The 17820-nt window shown below is 42.5% G+C and overlaps 1 protein-coding gene across 4 annotated transcripts in view; it reads right to left on the bottom strand.

Moving 5' to 3' along the window:
* Nucleotides 1-654: 654 nt before the first annotated feature.
* Nucleotides 655-17820, bottom strand: part of manba (mannosidase, beta A, lysosomal) — a 29682-nt gene continuing 12516 nt past the window's right edge. For all 4 annotated transcript variants that reach the window (XM_077621009.1, XM_077621010.1, XM_077621012.1 and 1 more), the window contains 7 exons: nt 14819-14986; nt 8372-8590; nt 5807-5971; nt 4002-4146; nt 3801-3943; nt 2370-2630; nt 655-974 (listed from right to left, as the gene is read on the bottom strand). In XM_077621009.1, coding sequence (XP_077477135.1) covers nt 750-974; nt 2370-2630; nt 3801-3943; nt 4002-4146; nt 5807-5971; nt 8372-8590; nt 14819-14986 — 1326 coding nt within the window. In that variant the 3' untranslated portion in view covers nt 655-749. The remainder of the gene's footprint in view (nt 975-2369; nt 2631-3800; nt 3944-4001; nt 4147-5806; nt 5972-8371; nt 8591-14818; nt 14987-17820) is intronic.

The raw sequence follows: 17820 nt of genomic DNA, 5'->3' as shown, positions 1-17820 counted from the left end.
TTACAGTATCAGTCATGCCAGTACTTTTTTGCACGGGTAAAAAACATCTGCTGGAATGTCAGATTCTTCAACTTTTCTGCTTTTTGTTTCTTCTGCTCTGCATCCAGGTCTTTCAGGTTATCCTTGTGTTTTGTCTCAAAGTGACATCTTAGATTAAATTCTTTAATTACAGCCACATTAGCTCCACAAATGTGACTGACAGGTTTACTTACGATTATTGTGGTTAATGTAGAGCAGACATGGCCGCAATAAACGAAAAACCGCTAAGTAGGGTCAGCCCTATTTAAAAAAAAATATATATAGTGTTTTTTTTTTACTTCAGTGCTGAGTTCTAGTAGCAAGTTAGCTATTTATATGCTAGTAATGTTATCAGCGCTTCATATAGATGGGCCATTAATAACGATAATGTAAAATGAGCTTGTGGGCCGAATATGGATACACGGCGGGCCGGATGTGGCCCACGGGCCGTGAGTTTGACACGTGCTCCAGCGCCATCAATGCTGTTGATACATAAGCATTCACAATCCTTTTTCACCACTCATCTACTATCATACTATAAATTATTTTACATATGAACTTTTCAAGTGTTTTGAGAGGCTATTCCAGAGTCGATATCTGATGGAAATGCGACAAAATTGCTGAAAGTAATGAAACTGACATGTGTATCCTATTTATATAATAAATGTTGAAAAAAAACATTTAGTCGAAAAAAAAAACACATTGAGAGTGTTCAAGGAGGTCATTTATGGCTAGTAAAGGTCTCTCAACGATGTGACGGTGAGCACCCGGGAGAGTTGGGCAACGCTGGTATTTCTTCCGGGGTAGAATGTCACCGTCTTGTTCCGGGAAAGCATCAGGAAACCGTTTCTGCTGAAGCGGCCCTCTGCATTGCCTGCGTCCAGCCACACAAAAGGAGCAACCGCCTGCGAATGGACATCCACCAGCAATCCTGTCTCGTCGCCACGTACTTTGACCTATAGGAAAAGACCTTTCATTAGCTACGTAAGCCCTCTTGGCTGCTAATCATGTCCAAATCCATTTGAACAGTGATCCAAAGATTTTTCATATATACAGGTCGCTTGGAAAAATAATTTCCATCTTTGTGTCTGCAAGAAGGGGCGATGGCGCGAGTGGTTAGCACGTCGGCCTCAAATCCAGGTCACATCCCCCTGTGTGGAGTTTGCATGTTCTGCCTGTGTGGGTTTCCTCCGGTACTCCAGTTTCCTCCCACATTCCAAAAACATGCATGGTAGGCTAATTGGACACTCTATATTGGCCCTAGGTATGGGTGTGAGTGTGCATGGTTGTCCGGCTTCTTGTGCCCTGCGTTCGGCTGGCCTTCGATTCAGGGTTTCCCCCGCCTCTGGCCCGGAGTCAGCTGGGATGGGCTCCAGCACCACCCGCAACCCTAGTGAGGATAAAGTGGTTCAGAAAATGAGATGAGATGAGGTGTCAGCAAGAAATGGGTGATGATGAAAAGAATGTCTTTCGAATTGAGTAAAAGAAAATGGGTGGCTCAGCGGGTGAGTGTTTAATGTGACGCCCTTACAGTTCTGGGGTCGTGGGTTTGATCCTAGGTCGGTCCTTACTGTGTGAAGTTTGTATGTTCTTACCGGGCTTGTGTGGGTTTTCTCCAGGTACTCCGGTTTACTCCCACATCCCAAAAACATGCATGGTAGGCTGATGGGACACTTTAAATTGCCCCTAGGTATGAGCGTGAATGGTTGTCCGTCTCCTCTTGCCCTGCGATCGGCTGGCCACTGTTTCAGGGTATCCCCCGCCTGTTGCCTGTTAGTTAGCTGGGATAGGCTCCAGCACCCCTCCCTTGAACCTTGTAAGGACAAGCGGTTATAATTTCAATAGACATTAAAGTAGTTCTAAAACACTTTTCACTGGTTAGGATGAAATTTTCAAATTTGAAAGACGATTTGCAGCCACGAAAAGTTGTTATCGTTTTGATTCTGTGTTTATAGCAGATGTAGAGCCCTCTCTCCACCATGAGCCAATTACAAAATCAAGAGATTTTTTGGGAGAAAACTGATGAGGGAAAAAAATGACAGACAACATCTGCTCAAAAAGCAATGCACTTTTGTGTTTTCCTATATTATCACTTTCCCGTATGGTACTTTACGTGGGTACACTGATCCCTAATTTTTGACGATTAACGGGGACCAGAACCCTCCGCGTAAATGGAAAAGGCACAAAGTAGGATTTACCCTACCCCCTGGAAAAATATAATACAATTAAAAAATATTCATGTAGACAGTACAGTAATCCCTTGATTATCTCCCTGATTTAAAAGAAGACATGCTTGATTTCCATGTGACCCAATGAGAAGACATTTCGACATAATTAAAACAATGTCTCACGGTGATGTTTGGCGACAGCAGTCCTACAGCGTCTTTGGGCGAGCACAAGAAGTGGTGATTGGCTGGACCGTACTGGGTGCCGTTTTTGTCCTCCAAGTGGAAGCTGAGTAGGCAGCTCAGGCGGCTGCAGTTGCCGCATCCCGCCAACAGGACGGCGATGGATCGTTTGAACACAGGGACAGCGCTCCCTCCCGGGACCGCTGTGGATTCCGATCTTAGCGTGCAAATCGGATCCAAGTTGCTCCATTTATATACTGACACCTGGTCAAAACAAAAAGCAATTCGGATGGAATGTTTACATATTTAACCTTTTCTATAGAGCTAAGAAAAACGTGTTATTGTGAGCAATAACCAGAGTTTATCAGCTTTTAATTTGATTAATTCAGGTTTTTTAACAGTCCAGTCGTGCGAAATGGGCTCTTATCAATGTAAGTAAAACAGGAGAAGGTAAAAAATATGAAAATGGGGACAGTTGAGTGATATCACACAGGAACATGGACGAAACCCATCTACCAATTTTAGTGGAATTAAGTTGAGTGTTTATGTACGTGTGTATGTATGGTTTCTTTCAGCTACCAAATGTTTGCCTCCGCCTTCCTCACCCACCACAAACTCGCACTTGCCCTTACATATCTTCAGCATAGATGGCCAATCTAAATTGATTTTTTAAATTTATTTTAATGGTCTAATAAATTTAAGTTGTGTCTACATAAAATCTTTAGTTAGCATGCCTAATAGGAAATTTGAACAGTATGGTTTTCCCACCTACTCCCCTATGTGCGGCTTGCGTCAGGAAGGGCATCCGACGTAAAACTTAGGTACCAAATCTAACGGTCGCCGTGGCAACTCCTGAGGGGGTAAGATGAAAGTCCATCATCACCATGGTTATTAACCATTCTGGATATATGAAAAAGCAAGGGCGGCCCGGTGGCCCGAGTGGTTAGCACGTCGGCCTCACAGCTCTGGGGTCCTGGGTTCAAATCCAGGTCACATCCACCTGTGCAGAGTTTGCATGTTCTCTCCCTGTGTGGGTTTCTTCCGGCTATTCCGGTTTCCTCCCACATTTCAAAAACACATTCATGGTAGGCTGATTGGACACCTGTAAATTGCCCCTAGGTATGGGTGTGAGTGTGCATGGTTGTCCGTCTCCTTGTGCCCTGCGATTGGCTGGCCACCGATTCAGGGTGTCCCCTGTCTCTGGCACGGAGTCAGCTGGGATAGGCTCCAGCACCCCCCACGACCCTAGTGAGGATAAAGCGGTTCAGAAAATGAGATGAGATGAAAAAGCAATGTGAGTGAAGTGTATGAGCATTTGTGCCAAATTCTCTTTTTTGAGCTTCCAATTTACATAGATGAAAAATAACATTTGAGCCAATAGTGTGTGGTAAATGCAATCTATTTGAAAGGCAACACTTTAACAAAAGTCCTTACCATGACGTGGAGTTTGAGGTCTGGGGTCAGATCAGAAATGGCATAGATGAGCAGCTCACCGTCGTCCTCGAATGCGACGGGCAGAATGTCGGCGAAGAAGTCCACGGCAAAATAATGCAGCATTTTCCACCTGCCGCCGAATTCTACAGAAGCACGGGTAGTGACGAGCGTCGCGGACGGAAGCGGCCTTGGCAGGCTTACCGATGGACGACCAGGAGGGTCCCTGCCAAATGTCGTTGAGTTGCCAGTACAGGGCGCCCATTGTGTGGCCGAGGCCACCCTGAAGTTCGCTGCGACTACGCCGGTAAAATTCCGTCTGAATCTTCACGCACTGAGCTTGCATCACCTGAAAACATATGCGCATCATGCTCAGGTATGGACGTCCAACTCATCTTTTATGCACCACATCGTATTTGGTTCACGTACTTCAGAGGGGCAAATAGGGCTGCCTCGGTGAAATGACTACTAATCTTAATTTTGATGGTACAGTGATACCTCGAGATACGAGCTTAATTCGTTCCGAGACTGAGCTCATATGTCGATTTACTCGTAACTCAAATGAATGTTTCCCATAGAAATGAACTAAAAACAAATTAATTCGTTCCAACCCTCTGAAAAAACACCCTTTTGCACGGCAACGCGCTCGTAACAAAACAAATTAATTTAAATGAACTTGGATTACGATGCAGACACTAAAAAAATAAATTTAATCTAACTTTACACTGAACTTAATTCTAATTTTGTTTTACATTTTTATACCTTTCTTCTCCGGGCTGGCTCTATTTGCCCCGCCTCCACCCTGACTTTCAGATGCAACCTATTGAGGGTTGTTTGCTTTTGTATTCCCTTCAAAATATTTGGAAAATGATGCACACAAATGTCCTCACAATAGGATAACGCACGACCACTTTTCAACTTGCCCGGGAAGTAGTACTCCTCTCGTATTAGCAACGGGGGAAAAAACACTGGAAAAAATGCAAAGCTCCGCCCAGTGCTTGTAGAGACATTACACGAGGGAGTTGCAACCAGAAAGACAGTGCCCATGATGTTCTTATGAGCAGCCTCTCGCGTCCGCTGTATGCTCGTATATCAAAATTTGTCTGGTATCTCAAGATAAATATTTGCCTGAAATTTTACTCGTATCTCAAATTGCTATGTCGAGGTACCACTGTATCTTAAAATTCTGGTAAGAAAATTGACATTTCTGTCATTAGAAAGCATCAGGTTTTCATCAAGATAGACTTATTTCTTTTTTCAAATGGAATAATTTGATATTTTGCATTTACAAAGACAGGCATATTAACTTCCTTATGATATTGACCCTAATTATGTGCTTTTGATTCATACTGTATCTCAGAAATAGTACCTGTGATGATTTTCCTTAAGATTTTCCCTTCAAAGTAACACATTTGTTCTCCCTATTAAAACCATGAATATGGAGGTGAAAATTGGGAATCAGGGGGCGGCTTATACGAGAGGAATTGTAAAATTCAAAAAAATTCAAGGCATTTTCAGGGTGCGGCTTATACGCGCGGGTGGCTTATATGCAAGTAAATAGGGCAGGTATGACTGTACAAAAAAAGTTCAGCCATCGCCAATATAAATGATTAACACAGGCCGAGACCACTGTCTTGCGGTTTAGTGCAAAAATAATAGCTGGAATGATATATTGTGTGAATAATTTCACACATAAATCGCACTGGAGTATAAATTGCACCCCCAAGCAAACTATTAAAAAAATGACTTATAATCTGAAAAATACGGTAGATGTTTTATAATTTTTACAGAAGGAAAAAAAATGTAAACAATTTGATTTATGTAGTCCTGGCTCTTGCATTGAGGACTCCAAGAGTTTTAATGACATTTTATTTTAGCATGAAGCCAAAGCACATAATTTACTTTCGTGGGCCATGCCAAATGACGGATCTGGAATTGGGCCGCCATTTCAATACTTATGTGCTAGCGAACCAGATTTGGTTTTGAAAATATAGGTCAAGGCACATTACCTGTGTGAGGTAGAGCGTATGAGTGAAGCGGGTGAAGGGATGGCTGGAGTTGGGCAGGCGGAAGTGAATGGAGGCCTGCTTCAACATCTGCTGGTTTCCATCCAAATGATGCTGACGGTGGCTGGCGAAGCGGCTGTCAAACATAAGGTCTTCTGGCATGGTCACCTGGAGGCAAAACACCAAAAGCCAAACGGACGACGTTCTGGGATTACTTTTTGTATCTTCAAAACAGCTTCAAAATGTTGCTATTGATCAATGGAGTCTGGTGTTGTCTTCAGGAAAAGTTGGAAATGAGTGTTTTCAAGAAAGAAAGCAGATGCTTTAACCCTTTCAAGAACACTGGTCACTGTAGTGAACAGCTATGCATGTATAATATTAAATATATAAATCAAATGATAAATAACAGTAATACAGTAATCCCTCAATTATCACGGATAATGTAGACCAGACATGACCGCGATAATCAAAAAAACGCAAAGTAGGATCACCCCTATTATTACTACAATACTACATATTTTGGCACCTATGCAAAAATACAAGTACATTACTACAATTAAGTGTATTTATTAAATTTACAGTTATAAGCATATGAAAAGACTGTAATGTATTAATATCTAAATATAATCTATGTATACAAATTTTGTAAACACTTTAAATACTGTACTCACAGTGAAAATAATTCCACTGTGCTTAATATAAATCCAAAAATCAGGTTAATGGGAGTTTTAGTCCAAGTCCATTATACTTGTATAAAGACAATAAAGGCATTAGATTTAATTCAAGTCTTCCTGCACAGTCCTGACCTCCGCGTAAACTTTTCAAACCAGCCCTTGCTTGCAATAAAACCACGAGGCTCACTCGCGGCACTGGAACAAGGCTGAGGTTCGTCTTCAATGTCTTCGTCAAGAACTAAGCTACCGTAAAAGGTCTTGGCTTTAGTTCTAATCATGTTTGTATCCGGGGGTATCTACTCCCAACCATCCGAGATCCAGACCAATTGGGCATTCATCATCTTAACGATGATTTTATTTTATTTCTACTGGTCAACAAATGTTCGCTTCTTCTTTCTTGATGTAACTGTTGAGGCAGGATGCTTATGAGGCTTTTTCAAGGTCGATTCAAAATCCAAACAATGTTGGCATAGGCTTGAGGTAGCCTTTGTGTGCGCGATGCGAAAGAGGAAAAGGCAACGGGACGTCCTTCTCGGCTGTTCTCCTTCGCTGCGTCATTCTTCTTCTACAGTGAAATTCGCTTCTTCTTCTGCGCTGAGTGCCACTCATTTCAGCACCGAAGAAGCGGTGCCCTGACTCCTGCCGTTTTTCACCTCCTGTCTCCCGCTTGCGAGTTTCAGCATGGATTATAATTTTTTTTATAAAACGTTTTTTTATACTTCAGATAAAAAACGTCAGCAGACCCAGGAACATTGTCGGGGACCCATACCACCCTGGTCACAACCTGTTCCAGCTGATGCCCTCTGGCAGACGCTACAGGTCTCACAAAGTACGGACAAATAGGCTTAGGGACAGTGTTTTTCCCACATCCATCAGGACTCTAAACTTGTGGTAGCACGACACACAATCCCTTCTGTATAATAACTTCGGGGTGAGGTAACATGAAAAGACGTTGGGCGGTCAACTGCCTCCCACTGGCTGACTGAAGGTAAGTGAAGGAGACAGTGAGAGGTAAGTGATCCGCTCGGGGGATGATGCGATGTATCCATCACGGCAGAATGCCAACGAGTCTGAAATTATCACTTATTTGGGCCTTTTGCCGGGAAAGCGCACCTTATGGAGAAGCACAACCAATTTCGTCAAACGCAGAGATGGGTATGATGACAATTAGACTTTTGTCGAGTCAATGATGATGACAAAGCCTATGTCCGATTATTATTACTATTGACTACTAATAAGGTTTTTTCACAACACAGTCGTAGCTCGACTTACGAAATTAATTGGTTGCAAGACTCTTTTTGTAACTTGAACATTTCATAAGTAGGTGTGCTTAATATGTAAATTATCTAATTCGTTACACGGTCCTCACACAACTACCAACTAAACCCTTCAAAATTGGTCAGTGTCCAAATTTAGCACGAAAGACCTGAGGAAACAGACAAAAATGAGAGAAAATTATAAGGAAATGATTTATTAATGTCTTAAAATAAATATAGCATATGAAAACATGCCCTGGATGTAATGGATGCATAGATGTAATACCCATGTTTGTCCGCCAGATGGCCAGGGCCAAAGCCGTCCACTTTATAGTACATTTTAGACTTTTACGTGTGCCCTATGTGTATGTGTGAAAATATGTACCACGTTGCATTTGTAGTTTTTTATCGCTTAGTAAGAGGGATTAAAAATTAAATAATGGATAAGGAAATGCATTTACTTTTTGGGGATTTCGTAACTTGGATCTTTTTCGTATCTCGAATAACTCATTTGCATATAAAACACTTCCTAACCTGAAACTTTTGTACCTAGAGGCATTCGTAAGTAGAAGTATGACTGTATTCTTCCATTCGTGATTTTTTGTTTCATGACGGGAACACGAGCGAACAGCATTTACCGGCAGGAGCGTGGCAAGTGATGGCCATGACTGGAAGCCATATTCGGAGGCCAAGCGTGGGCGGGGAAAAGCGCGCCAGTCCCAGCAGTCGGCCTCATAGTTGTAGAAGTGTGTGTCACCGTAGCGCGGGTCGTATGGGTTGTTGGCCACGTAGCCCTCCTGTTCTGACTCGGCTCCATTTGTTGGACTGGACACCAGAAAAGGACGACTGGGATCCTCCTAGGAAAAGCATTAGTTCTGTAACAAATGCATCGTTCTGACACTTCTGTACTATTTAACCCTTTGTAGTGACTACCAATGTTCCCTCTAAGCTGCGCGTGTGCGCAATTGCGCACTACTCTCGTCTTCTCTGCGCAGCAGCAATCATATGGCATGCAGTAAATAAAATCCCCATTTTTTTAACCCCTTTCCTCATGATGGCGCCGTTTAAGCGGTAGCCAGTGGCAGTAGCGCTGTCCACTCCTATGTTTTTCGTGTTTTACAGCATGTTTTACATGAAAAATTAGAGGGAACATTGACATGCACCTGCTTGTGGCAGGTGTGATACTGGTGTGCCCATAGCGAGCAATGATGATGTCATGACCGGATGATTCACCTAAAGACGTTTTGCCGACGGACGTTTGACAGACGCACAGGTCGCCGAATGAACTTTCGTTCAAACAGCGTTTAATGATTAAATACAAATACTAGTATTTGTTAGTTTAATGATTAAATACAAATACTAGTATTTGTATTTAATCATTAAACGCTGTTTTCAGCTGGATTTGACCGAATTTGAGAGCATTTTGAGCCGTTTGGTGAATGGACGTATATGGACGTTTTTTTGCCTCCATCGCGACATTTTACCAAGGAATTCACTTCCCTGGGCTCGGTTCTAATGCCCATAGAGCTCCAGGATTTGTATTTAATCATTAATCGCTGTTTTCGGCTGGATTTGATCGAATTTGAGAGCATTTTGAGCTGTTTGGCGAATGGACGTAAATGGACGTTTTTTTGCCTCCATCGCGACCAATGTTCCCTCTAATTTTTCGTTGGTCTGAGCAGAAAGTCAACCTCCCTGAGCGCACTGAGTACCAGTGTGAGCGACATCATCGGTACTCGGATGATTCGCCTAAAGACGTTTCGCCGACGGACGTTTGACAGACGGGCAGGTCGCCGAATGGACGTTCCGCCGAACGTTCATTCGGCCGAACGGAGGTTTCGCCGAAACGGGATTCGCGCGCTCGCCCCGCCCCCGGATCGTGTGTGTACAAGTTTTTCAACCTCGGCCCGCGGGCCATATACGGCCCGTTAGGATTTTTAATCCGGCCCGCCGCCGGTGTTGTCCAAATTATAGTAAAAATCAATGTTAGTCTACCATCAATGGCAGCCCGGGAATAAGCACTCTTGGGCGGGCAGATGTAGCAGAACCGAGCCGTAAAATGACAGCAATCGGGTCAAATCCATCCTAAAACAGCATTTAATGATTAAATACAAATACTGGAGCTCTTTGGACATTAGAACCGAGCCCAGGGAAGTGAATTCCTTGGTAAAATGTCGTGATGATATCGCGATGGAGGCAAAAAAACGTCTATATACGTCCATTCGCCAAACGGCTCAAAATGCTCTCAAATTCGGTCAAATCCAGCCGAAAACAGCGTTTAATGATTAAATACAAATACTGGAGCTCTTTGGACATTAGAACCGAGCCCATCATGAAGAAAGGGGTAAAAAAAAAAAAAAAAAAAAAAAAAAAAAAAAAAAAAAAAAAAATCCGTTTTTTTTTTTTTTTTACTGCGCGCCATAGGATTTCTTCTGCGCAGAGAAGACGAGAGTAGTGCGCAATTGCGCACGCGCGCAGCTTAGAGGGAACAGTGATCGCGACATCATCGCGACATTTTACCGAGGAATTCACTTCCCTGGGCTCGGTTCTAATGTCCAAAGAGCTCCAGTATTTGTATTTAATCATCAAACGCTGTTTTCGGTTGGATTTGACCGAATTTGAGAGCATTTTGAGCCGTTTGGCGAATGGACGTATATAGACGTTTTTTTGCCTTCATCGCGGCATTTTACCGAGGAATTCACTTCCCTGGGCTAGGTTCTAATGTTCAAAGAGCTCCAGTATTTGTATTTAATTATTAAATGCTGTTTTAGGATGGATTTGACCCGATTGCTGTCATTTTACGGCTCGGTTCTGCTACATCTGCCCGCCCAAGAGTGCTTATGCCCGGGCTGCCATGCCCGCCCAAGAGTGCTTATTCCCAGGCTGCCATGCCCGCCCAAGAGTGCTTATTCCCGGGCTGCCATTGATGGTAGACTAACATTGATTTTTACTATAATTTGGACAACGCCGGCGGCGGGCCGGATTAAAAATCCTAATGGGCCGTATATGGCCCGCGGGCCGAGGTTGAAAAACTTGTACACACGATCCGGGGGCGGGGCGAGCGCGCGAATCCCGTTTCGGCGAAACCTCCGTTCGGCGACCTGCCTGTCCGCCAAACGTCCGTCGGCGAAACGTCTTTAGGCGAATCATCCGAGTACCGATGATGTCGCTCACACTGGTACTCAGTGCGCTCAGGGAGGTTGTCTTTCTGCCCAGACCAACGAAAAATGAGACTACAGTCGGCCAAAAGTTTCGAGAATGACACAAATATTACATTTTCACAAAGTTTGTTGACAATTCTTTTTCAAGACCTCTGCAATTCTCCCTGGCATGCTGTCGATCAACTTCTGAACCAAATCCTGACTGATGGCTGTCCATTCTTGCATAATCAACGCTTGGAGTTTGTCTGAATTTGTGGGTTTTTGATTGTCCGCCCACCACTTGAGGATTGACCACAAATTCCCAATGGGATTAAGATCTGGAGTTTCCTAGCCAAGGACCCAAAATCTTAATGTTTTGTTTCCTAAGGTACTCCATCATCATGGGAAAGGCATTCTTCATCACCAAATTGCCCCTGGATGGTTGGGAGAAGTTGTTCTTGTACCTTGTACCTTCCTCCAGAAGATGCACTCATACCTGCCTGCTGCCATTTCTGAGCAATATCTGTACTTGTGGCGGCCCGATCCCGTCGATGAAACAACTTCAGGAGACAGTTCTGCCACTTGCTGGACTTTCTTGGGCACCCTGGAGCCTGTTTGGCATCAATTGAACCTCTCTCCCAACCATCCAGAGGCAATTTGGTGCTGAAGAATGCCTTTTCCACCATGATGGAGCACCTTGCCATAAAGCAAAGGTCATGACAAAATGTAGGGACCAAAACATTAAGATTTTAGGCCCTTGTGGTCAATCAGAAACCCACAAATTCTGACAAACTCCAAGCATTGATTATGCAAGAATGGATGGCCATCAGTCAGGATTTGGTTCAGAAGTTGATCGACAGCATGCCTGGGAGAATTGCAGAGGTCTTGAAAAAGAAGGGTCAACACTGCAAATATCAACCTATTGCATGTAAGTCTCAATAAAAGCTTTTGATACCTGTGAAATGCTTATACAGTGGTACCTCGTCATACGACCGCTCGTCATACAAAATTCTCGTCTTACGGCGGAAATTTAGATCGAATAATTCGCCCGTCATGCGATCAAAATTTCGTGATGCGACCAAGCCAGGTCTTTTTTGCATATCTTTCGTGTATAACAATATCTACGAGCACGGAACGATTAATTCAGACGAGTTTCTCCTAAGACCAGGAAACGCACAACGCGCATGCAAGAGGGCTTTCTGGGTAATGAAGTATACTCGTGCACACAACACCCATAGGCAATGGCAACCTTTCTCAGAATAAAACTTCATTACCCACAATCAATACATGGGTAAGCTCAACTATTGTATTTCCTGTTATTCTTTCTAAGGAAAGAAGCTCCCGCGATCGTTCTTTAAAGACTTTCTCGTTGGCAAGTGGTCGTGTGTTATCCTATTGTGAGGACATTTGTGTGCATCATTTTGGGAATATTTTGAAGGCAATACAACAGCAAACAGTCCATCGATAGCGAACGTGAGGGTGGAGTCGTGGCAAACCGCCAACCCGGAAAACGAAGGTAACAAAAGATTACAAAAAAATTAGAATTCAGTTTTGTGTAAAGTAGCATTAAACGTATGTTTGAGTGTCTGTATATATTAATCCAAGTTAATTTAAATTTGTTTGTTCCGTTTACGAGTGCGTTGTCGTGGAAATATATATACATATATATATACATATATATCAGTGGTGGGCCGTCAGGGCCTTCAAGGCCTTCTCTGCTGCCCTAAGAAATATCAGAATCATATTATATTTTGTCCATCAATACTTATTATTCCAAATGGTCTGTTAGCTTCCTTTCATTGCTTTTCCCCCTGGCTGCACTGCTTCCAGATGTGTGTTTTCATATTGAAGCATTTAACCAATCACATTTCAGCCATTATTTGTTGCCAGATCAGATCTGCCTCAAAGCCTTCACAATCAGTTCTTGCGGGCTCTGCTGCATTAAACTAGACTGTTGCTTTTAACCAATCAGATTTTGAGTTGGCAACCCCACAATGATTATTCATAGGTGTTAGCATTTTGCTGGCTGGGACATGTCATTGCTTTCACAAACTATGATTGGCTAGTAGGTGGTTCAAAGCAGTACCGAGGCAGCCGAGATCGCAAACTCCACCGACTATGGCCGACAGAAGCAAAAACTAATGGATTCTGTTCGCTCACAAAGCTATTTTCCAGACGGACTTTTCCCAGAAAAAAAATTGACATCATTAAGAAAGGGCGGTCAACTCCGAAGCTAGCAAGCGTGTTACAGCTGGGAAAATGGTGTGTGGGGCACTTTCAGCGCGCTAACTTAGCTCCACAAGCAAATGGTATATTGTTGTGTTTATTTAATGCTATTTTCAAAACGGACTATGCCGGAAATATGACAGGACAGGCTCGACTTTCATCATTAGCTTCGATGGCGATAGGAAAGAAGGAAGAAAGAAAGGAGGATGGATATTGTGTAAAAATGATTTTTGGTGAGTAAAATATTACATATTCCTAAATAATATTTCAATTGTGGGCCAAGTTCTGATATCTGAAAAGCTCCAGTGTTTGTATTTAATCACAAAATGCTGCTAGGAAGTGGATTTTACCCCATTTTAGTGCATTTTTTGCCGTTTTGCCATTGACGTCCATCGCTGTCTTTTCCCGGAAAAAATCACCCCCTGGCCTGGTTTTAATGTCTGAAAAGCTCCAGTGTTTGTATTTAAGCTCCAGTGTTTGTATTTAATCACAAAAATCTGCTAGGAAGTGGATTTTACCCCAGTTTAATTTTTGGCGTTTCACGCTCCAGTATTTGTATTCAATCAATAAATGATGCTAGGAAGTGGATTTTACCTAATTTTAGTGCATTTTTTTTCATTTCACGTATGGACGTATCGACGTTCATCGCTGTCTTTTTACCGGGGAAATGATACTCCGGGCCCGGTTCTGATGTCTAAAAAGCTCCAGTATTTGTATTTAATCAATAAATGCCGTTTTCGGCTGGATTTTACCCCATTTTCGGGCAATGTTTGCCCGTACGCCATTGACGTTCATCGCTGTCTTTTCCCGGGAAAATCACCCCCTGGCCTGGTTTTAATGTCTGAAAAGCTCCAGTATTTGTATTTAATCATGAAATGCTGCTAGGAAGTGGATTGTACCCCATTTTTGTGCATTAATTTATTGATTATTTTTTATTTGGCGCAGCTGTAGCTGCAGTAGAGGTTTTATAGCCATAAAATAGTTTTTGAGGGTTGGATTGATACGTTGAAGGCGCTACCAGAAAATGCACCGCCCGCCACTGCTGTATAGTGGCAGCTATTCAAAAGTTGTCACTGAAGATCTTTAAAGGTTCTGTGAATTGGTGATCGGGTACCGATGGTGTAATGGTTCATTTGCTTGAAAAGTGTGGGCACCGTGGGATCGACTCCCACTCAGTGGCAGTGTGATTTTCGGTGCGAATGGTGTCTCTGTGTGTGCCCTAGAACTGACTGGCGATCAGTTAAGGATGTGGTGCACCTTTTGCCTGATGTCAGCTGGAATGGGCTCCAGCATCCCGCCAGCCTAACAAGGATAAGCGGTGTGGAAAATGAATGTATGAAATGGTGACCATGTCAAAAATTGAAAATAACTACACTAAGGTGATTTCACATGTAGGAAATTAATTTGTCACTCAAATCGTTCTGTTTTGGGGGGTCAGGGTTAGCAGTTACTATTAATATACATTTTTACATTTTCAATCATAATAGTATTTTTTATATTTTTAAGTAATGTATATTACATGATAAATTAATGTAATGGTAAGAAAAGATATATTAGTAATAATTTACATTTTCCATAGAGTATTTAACTCATTGTATGCCTCCCAGTGAAAAGGAATTTGACAATGACTAAAAAGAGTGGCGGTGAGGGTTAAAAATAAATAAAATAAATCACAGTCCAATATTAATCATTCAGCATTATGGGTTAAATCAAGTTGACCTGCTTGATGAGTGCCTTAATGTTGTCCACATAGAGAGTGATGTAGTCTTTGAGATAAATAGACTGCCGCCACCCGGGTATATTAAACCAGTTGGTGGCCAGCGCTGCTTCGTTTTCGTTGTTTGCACTCCAAACAATGACCGATGGATGTAACTTCAGTCGCCAAATCTGAGGGAAAAAAGACAAAAAAAGTTTGTTGTTGTTACACTATTTTGATCAGAAGAAAATAAAGAGGGGCAAACATTAAATATTTACTTTATTATTTAAAACATCTTTTCATTCCTTCTTTCATTTTCTGAACCGTATTATTCTCAGTAGGGTCATGGGGGGTGCTGGAGCATATCCCTGCTGACTTCGGTCCAGAGGCGGGGGACACCCTAAATCGGGTGTCCAGCCAATCGCAGGGCACGAGGAGACGTACAACCACTCACGCTCACACTCATACCTGGGGGCAATTTAGATACATACATATATGTATATATAAGTAATATATAAGTATATGATCGCTTGGGGCACACCCATCTTAGCTGCCATCTAGTTAAGCGTGTTCTGACTGGCCAAACGCGAGTAGCCTTGATTTAGAAATAAAACAAACTTCCACTTTGATTTTTTTCGTTTTATTTATTGCTCGAATGTGACAACTATTGGAGTAATATGAACCATCGAAAGAACTTGGCTATTTTGACTTTAGAAGCAATATGGCTGCCATAACATCTTAAACTCTGGTAAGAAAATTGTAATTTCTGTCATTAGCATCAGGTTCTCATCAAGATAGACTTATTTCGTTTTTCAAAAGGAAAAATTTGATATTTTGCATTTACAAAGACAGGCATATTAATTTCCTTATGATATTGACCCTAATTATGTGCTTTTGATTCCTACAGTATCTCAGAAATAGTACCTGTGAAGATTTTCCCTTCAAAGTAACACATTTGTACTCCCTATTAAAACCATGAGTATGGAGGTGAAAATTTGGCTTGCAAAAATTTTAAGGCAATTTTAAGGGAGCGTCTTATGCAGCAGAGCCATTCAGGTGAGCAAAAAATATCTTGCATTCTTTAAGCTTTGAGCCCCCCTGAGTCAATACTAAATTGAGCCGACGGGCATAGCAGTGTATGAATAAAGCTAACGGTGCCCTCTCCTTAACTTTAGCCTGCACCCCATTTAATCCAGAAGACATGACCGCTGCACCGTCATAACACTGTGCCACAACTTTACCCAGACATTCATTTTCCACCAAAAATTGAATGATGAGACCTGCAATGTCATCGGCTCGCTTCCTACTGGTAACATTTTCAAATCTGACGAACCGCTCCTTGACACCTTTGCCCGTGACGTAACGCAGAACCAGTGCGAGCTGTGCTGCATTACTCGTGTCTGTCGTCTCGTCCACCATTACAGAGACAAACAGTACTTCTTATTTCGCTTCTGATCTCTTCCTCCATCACTTCAACAATAGCAGTGATCAGGTCGTTTTGTATTTGTATTTTTCCCGACGTGCCACTCCACACTTTATTAGTGGACAGGTGGTAATGTAAATCCGTGTTTTTCTCAGCAATGAGAGAGAGAGAAGTTCCACATAATTTCCTTTGTTTGGGGAGGCAGCGCTTTCATCGTGTCCCCGAAATGAAAGTTCCTGCTCTCCCAAAAAAATGACGCAGTCAGTCTATCAAACTTTTTAAAATTTCCCTATTTTTCTTTACCTTTTCGTTGTGGCGCTCCGTTTCCCTGCGCACTTTCTCATTGAATTGTAACTCCACTCGGGTTTCTCCAAAAGTTTTGGAGCGCACCGTTGCTTGTAAGTGTCCAGCAGAGCTTTGGTTTCTCGTTGCTGCTTTAGTTAAACAAGTCGAATTTGCAAATCCAGTGTTGCTCCAAACACCATGTGGATCGGTGGCAAATAACAAGCACTCCCAGCAATACAATTTGCATTGTTCCTCTGAGCCTGTGACCAGCGGTAGCGCTCGTAGTTAGTGACCTGAGAGTGGCAGACAAACCCTTTTCCCAGTTGTAACAGGCTTGCTAGCTTCGGAGTTGACCGCCCTTTTTTAATGATGTCCATTTTTTCTGGAAAAGTCCGTCTGGAAAATGGCTTTTCCAGAAAATCTGCAACCAAATCCATTTGTGTTCCTCCGTCGGCCATTGTGGGTTGAGTTTGCGAGCTCTAGCTGGCTCACTGGCTTTGGCTCGCCTACTCTATCACTAGTCAATCATAGTTGGTGAAAGCGATGACGTAGACCTACGACTGCGAGAAGGCAATGACGTATCCCTACGCCTGCGAGAGGGCCTTGGTGTCATCAAATCGAATTCTGATTGGTTAAAGCAACAATCTTATCGACGCTTGTTTAATGCAGCAGAGCCTGCAGAACTGATTGTGAAGGCCTTGAGGCAGATTTCTGACCCTGGCAACAAATAATGGCTGAAATGTGATTGGTTAAATGCTTCAATATGAAAACACACATCTGAAAGCAGTGCAACCAGGGGGAAAGCAATGAAAGGAAGCTAACAGACAATTTGGAAATATTTAATAAGTATTGATGGACAAAATATATGATTCAGATATTTTCTTAGGCCAGCAGAGAAGGCCTTGAAGGCCCTGACGGCCCGCCACTGCATTTTAGTAATATTAAACCACTAGTTATGTGTTACTTTGTTAATAGATGGCAATTAGAAGAAATAAAACATTTTTTTCCAATCCAATATCCTGTTTTTGGTGTTTTTTCAGAGGGTTGGAACGAATTCATTTGTTTTTAGTTCATTTCAATGGGAAACGTTCGTTCGAGTTACAAGAATATCGACATACGAGCTCAGTCCCGGAACGAATTAAGCTCGTATCTCGAGGTACCACTGTAGTTGTTTCATAAGAAGGACATTGTTCTTGAAATGATCCAGACAGCCTAAAAGAGGGCATGCACACGAACTGATATTATATCTTGACTTATTTGGATTTTTTTTATTAGGGAGAGCTGTCAAATATTGCCGCAATAAGACTTTTTTTTTCA

Source organism: Stigmatopora argus, chromosome 15 (assembly GCF_051989625.1).
Source record: "Stigmatopora argus isolate UIUO_Sarg chromosome 15, RoL_Sarg_1.0, whole genome shotgun sequence".
Lineage (NCBI taxonomy): Eukaryota > Metazoa > Chordata > Actinopteri > Syngnathiformes > Syngnathidae > Stigmatopora > Stigmatopora argus.
This window is presented reverse-complemented; position numbering and strand designations above follow the sequence as displayed.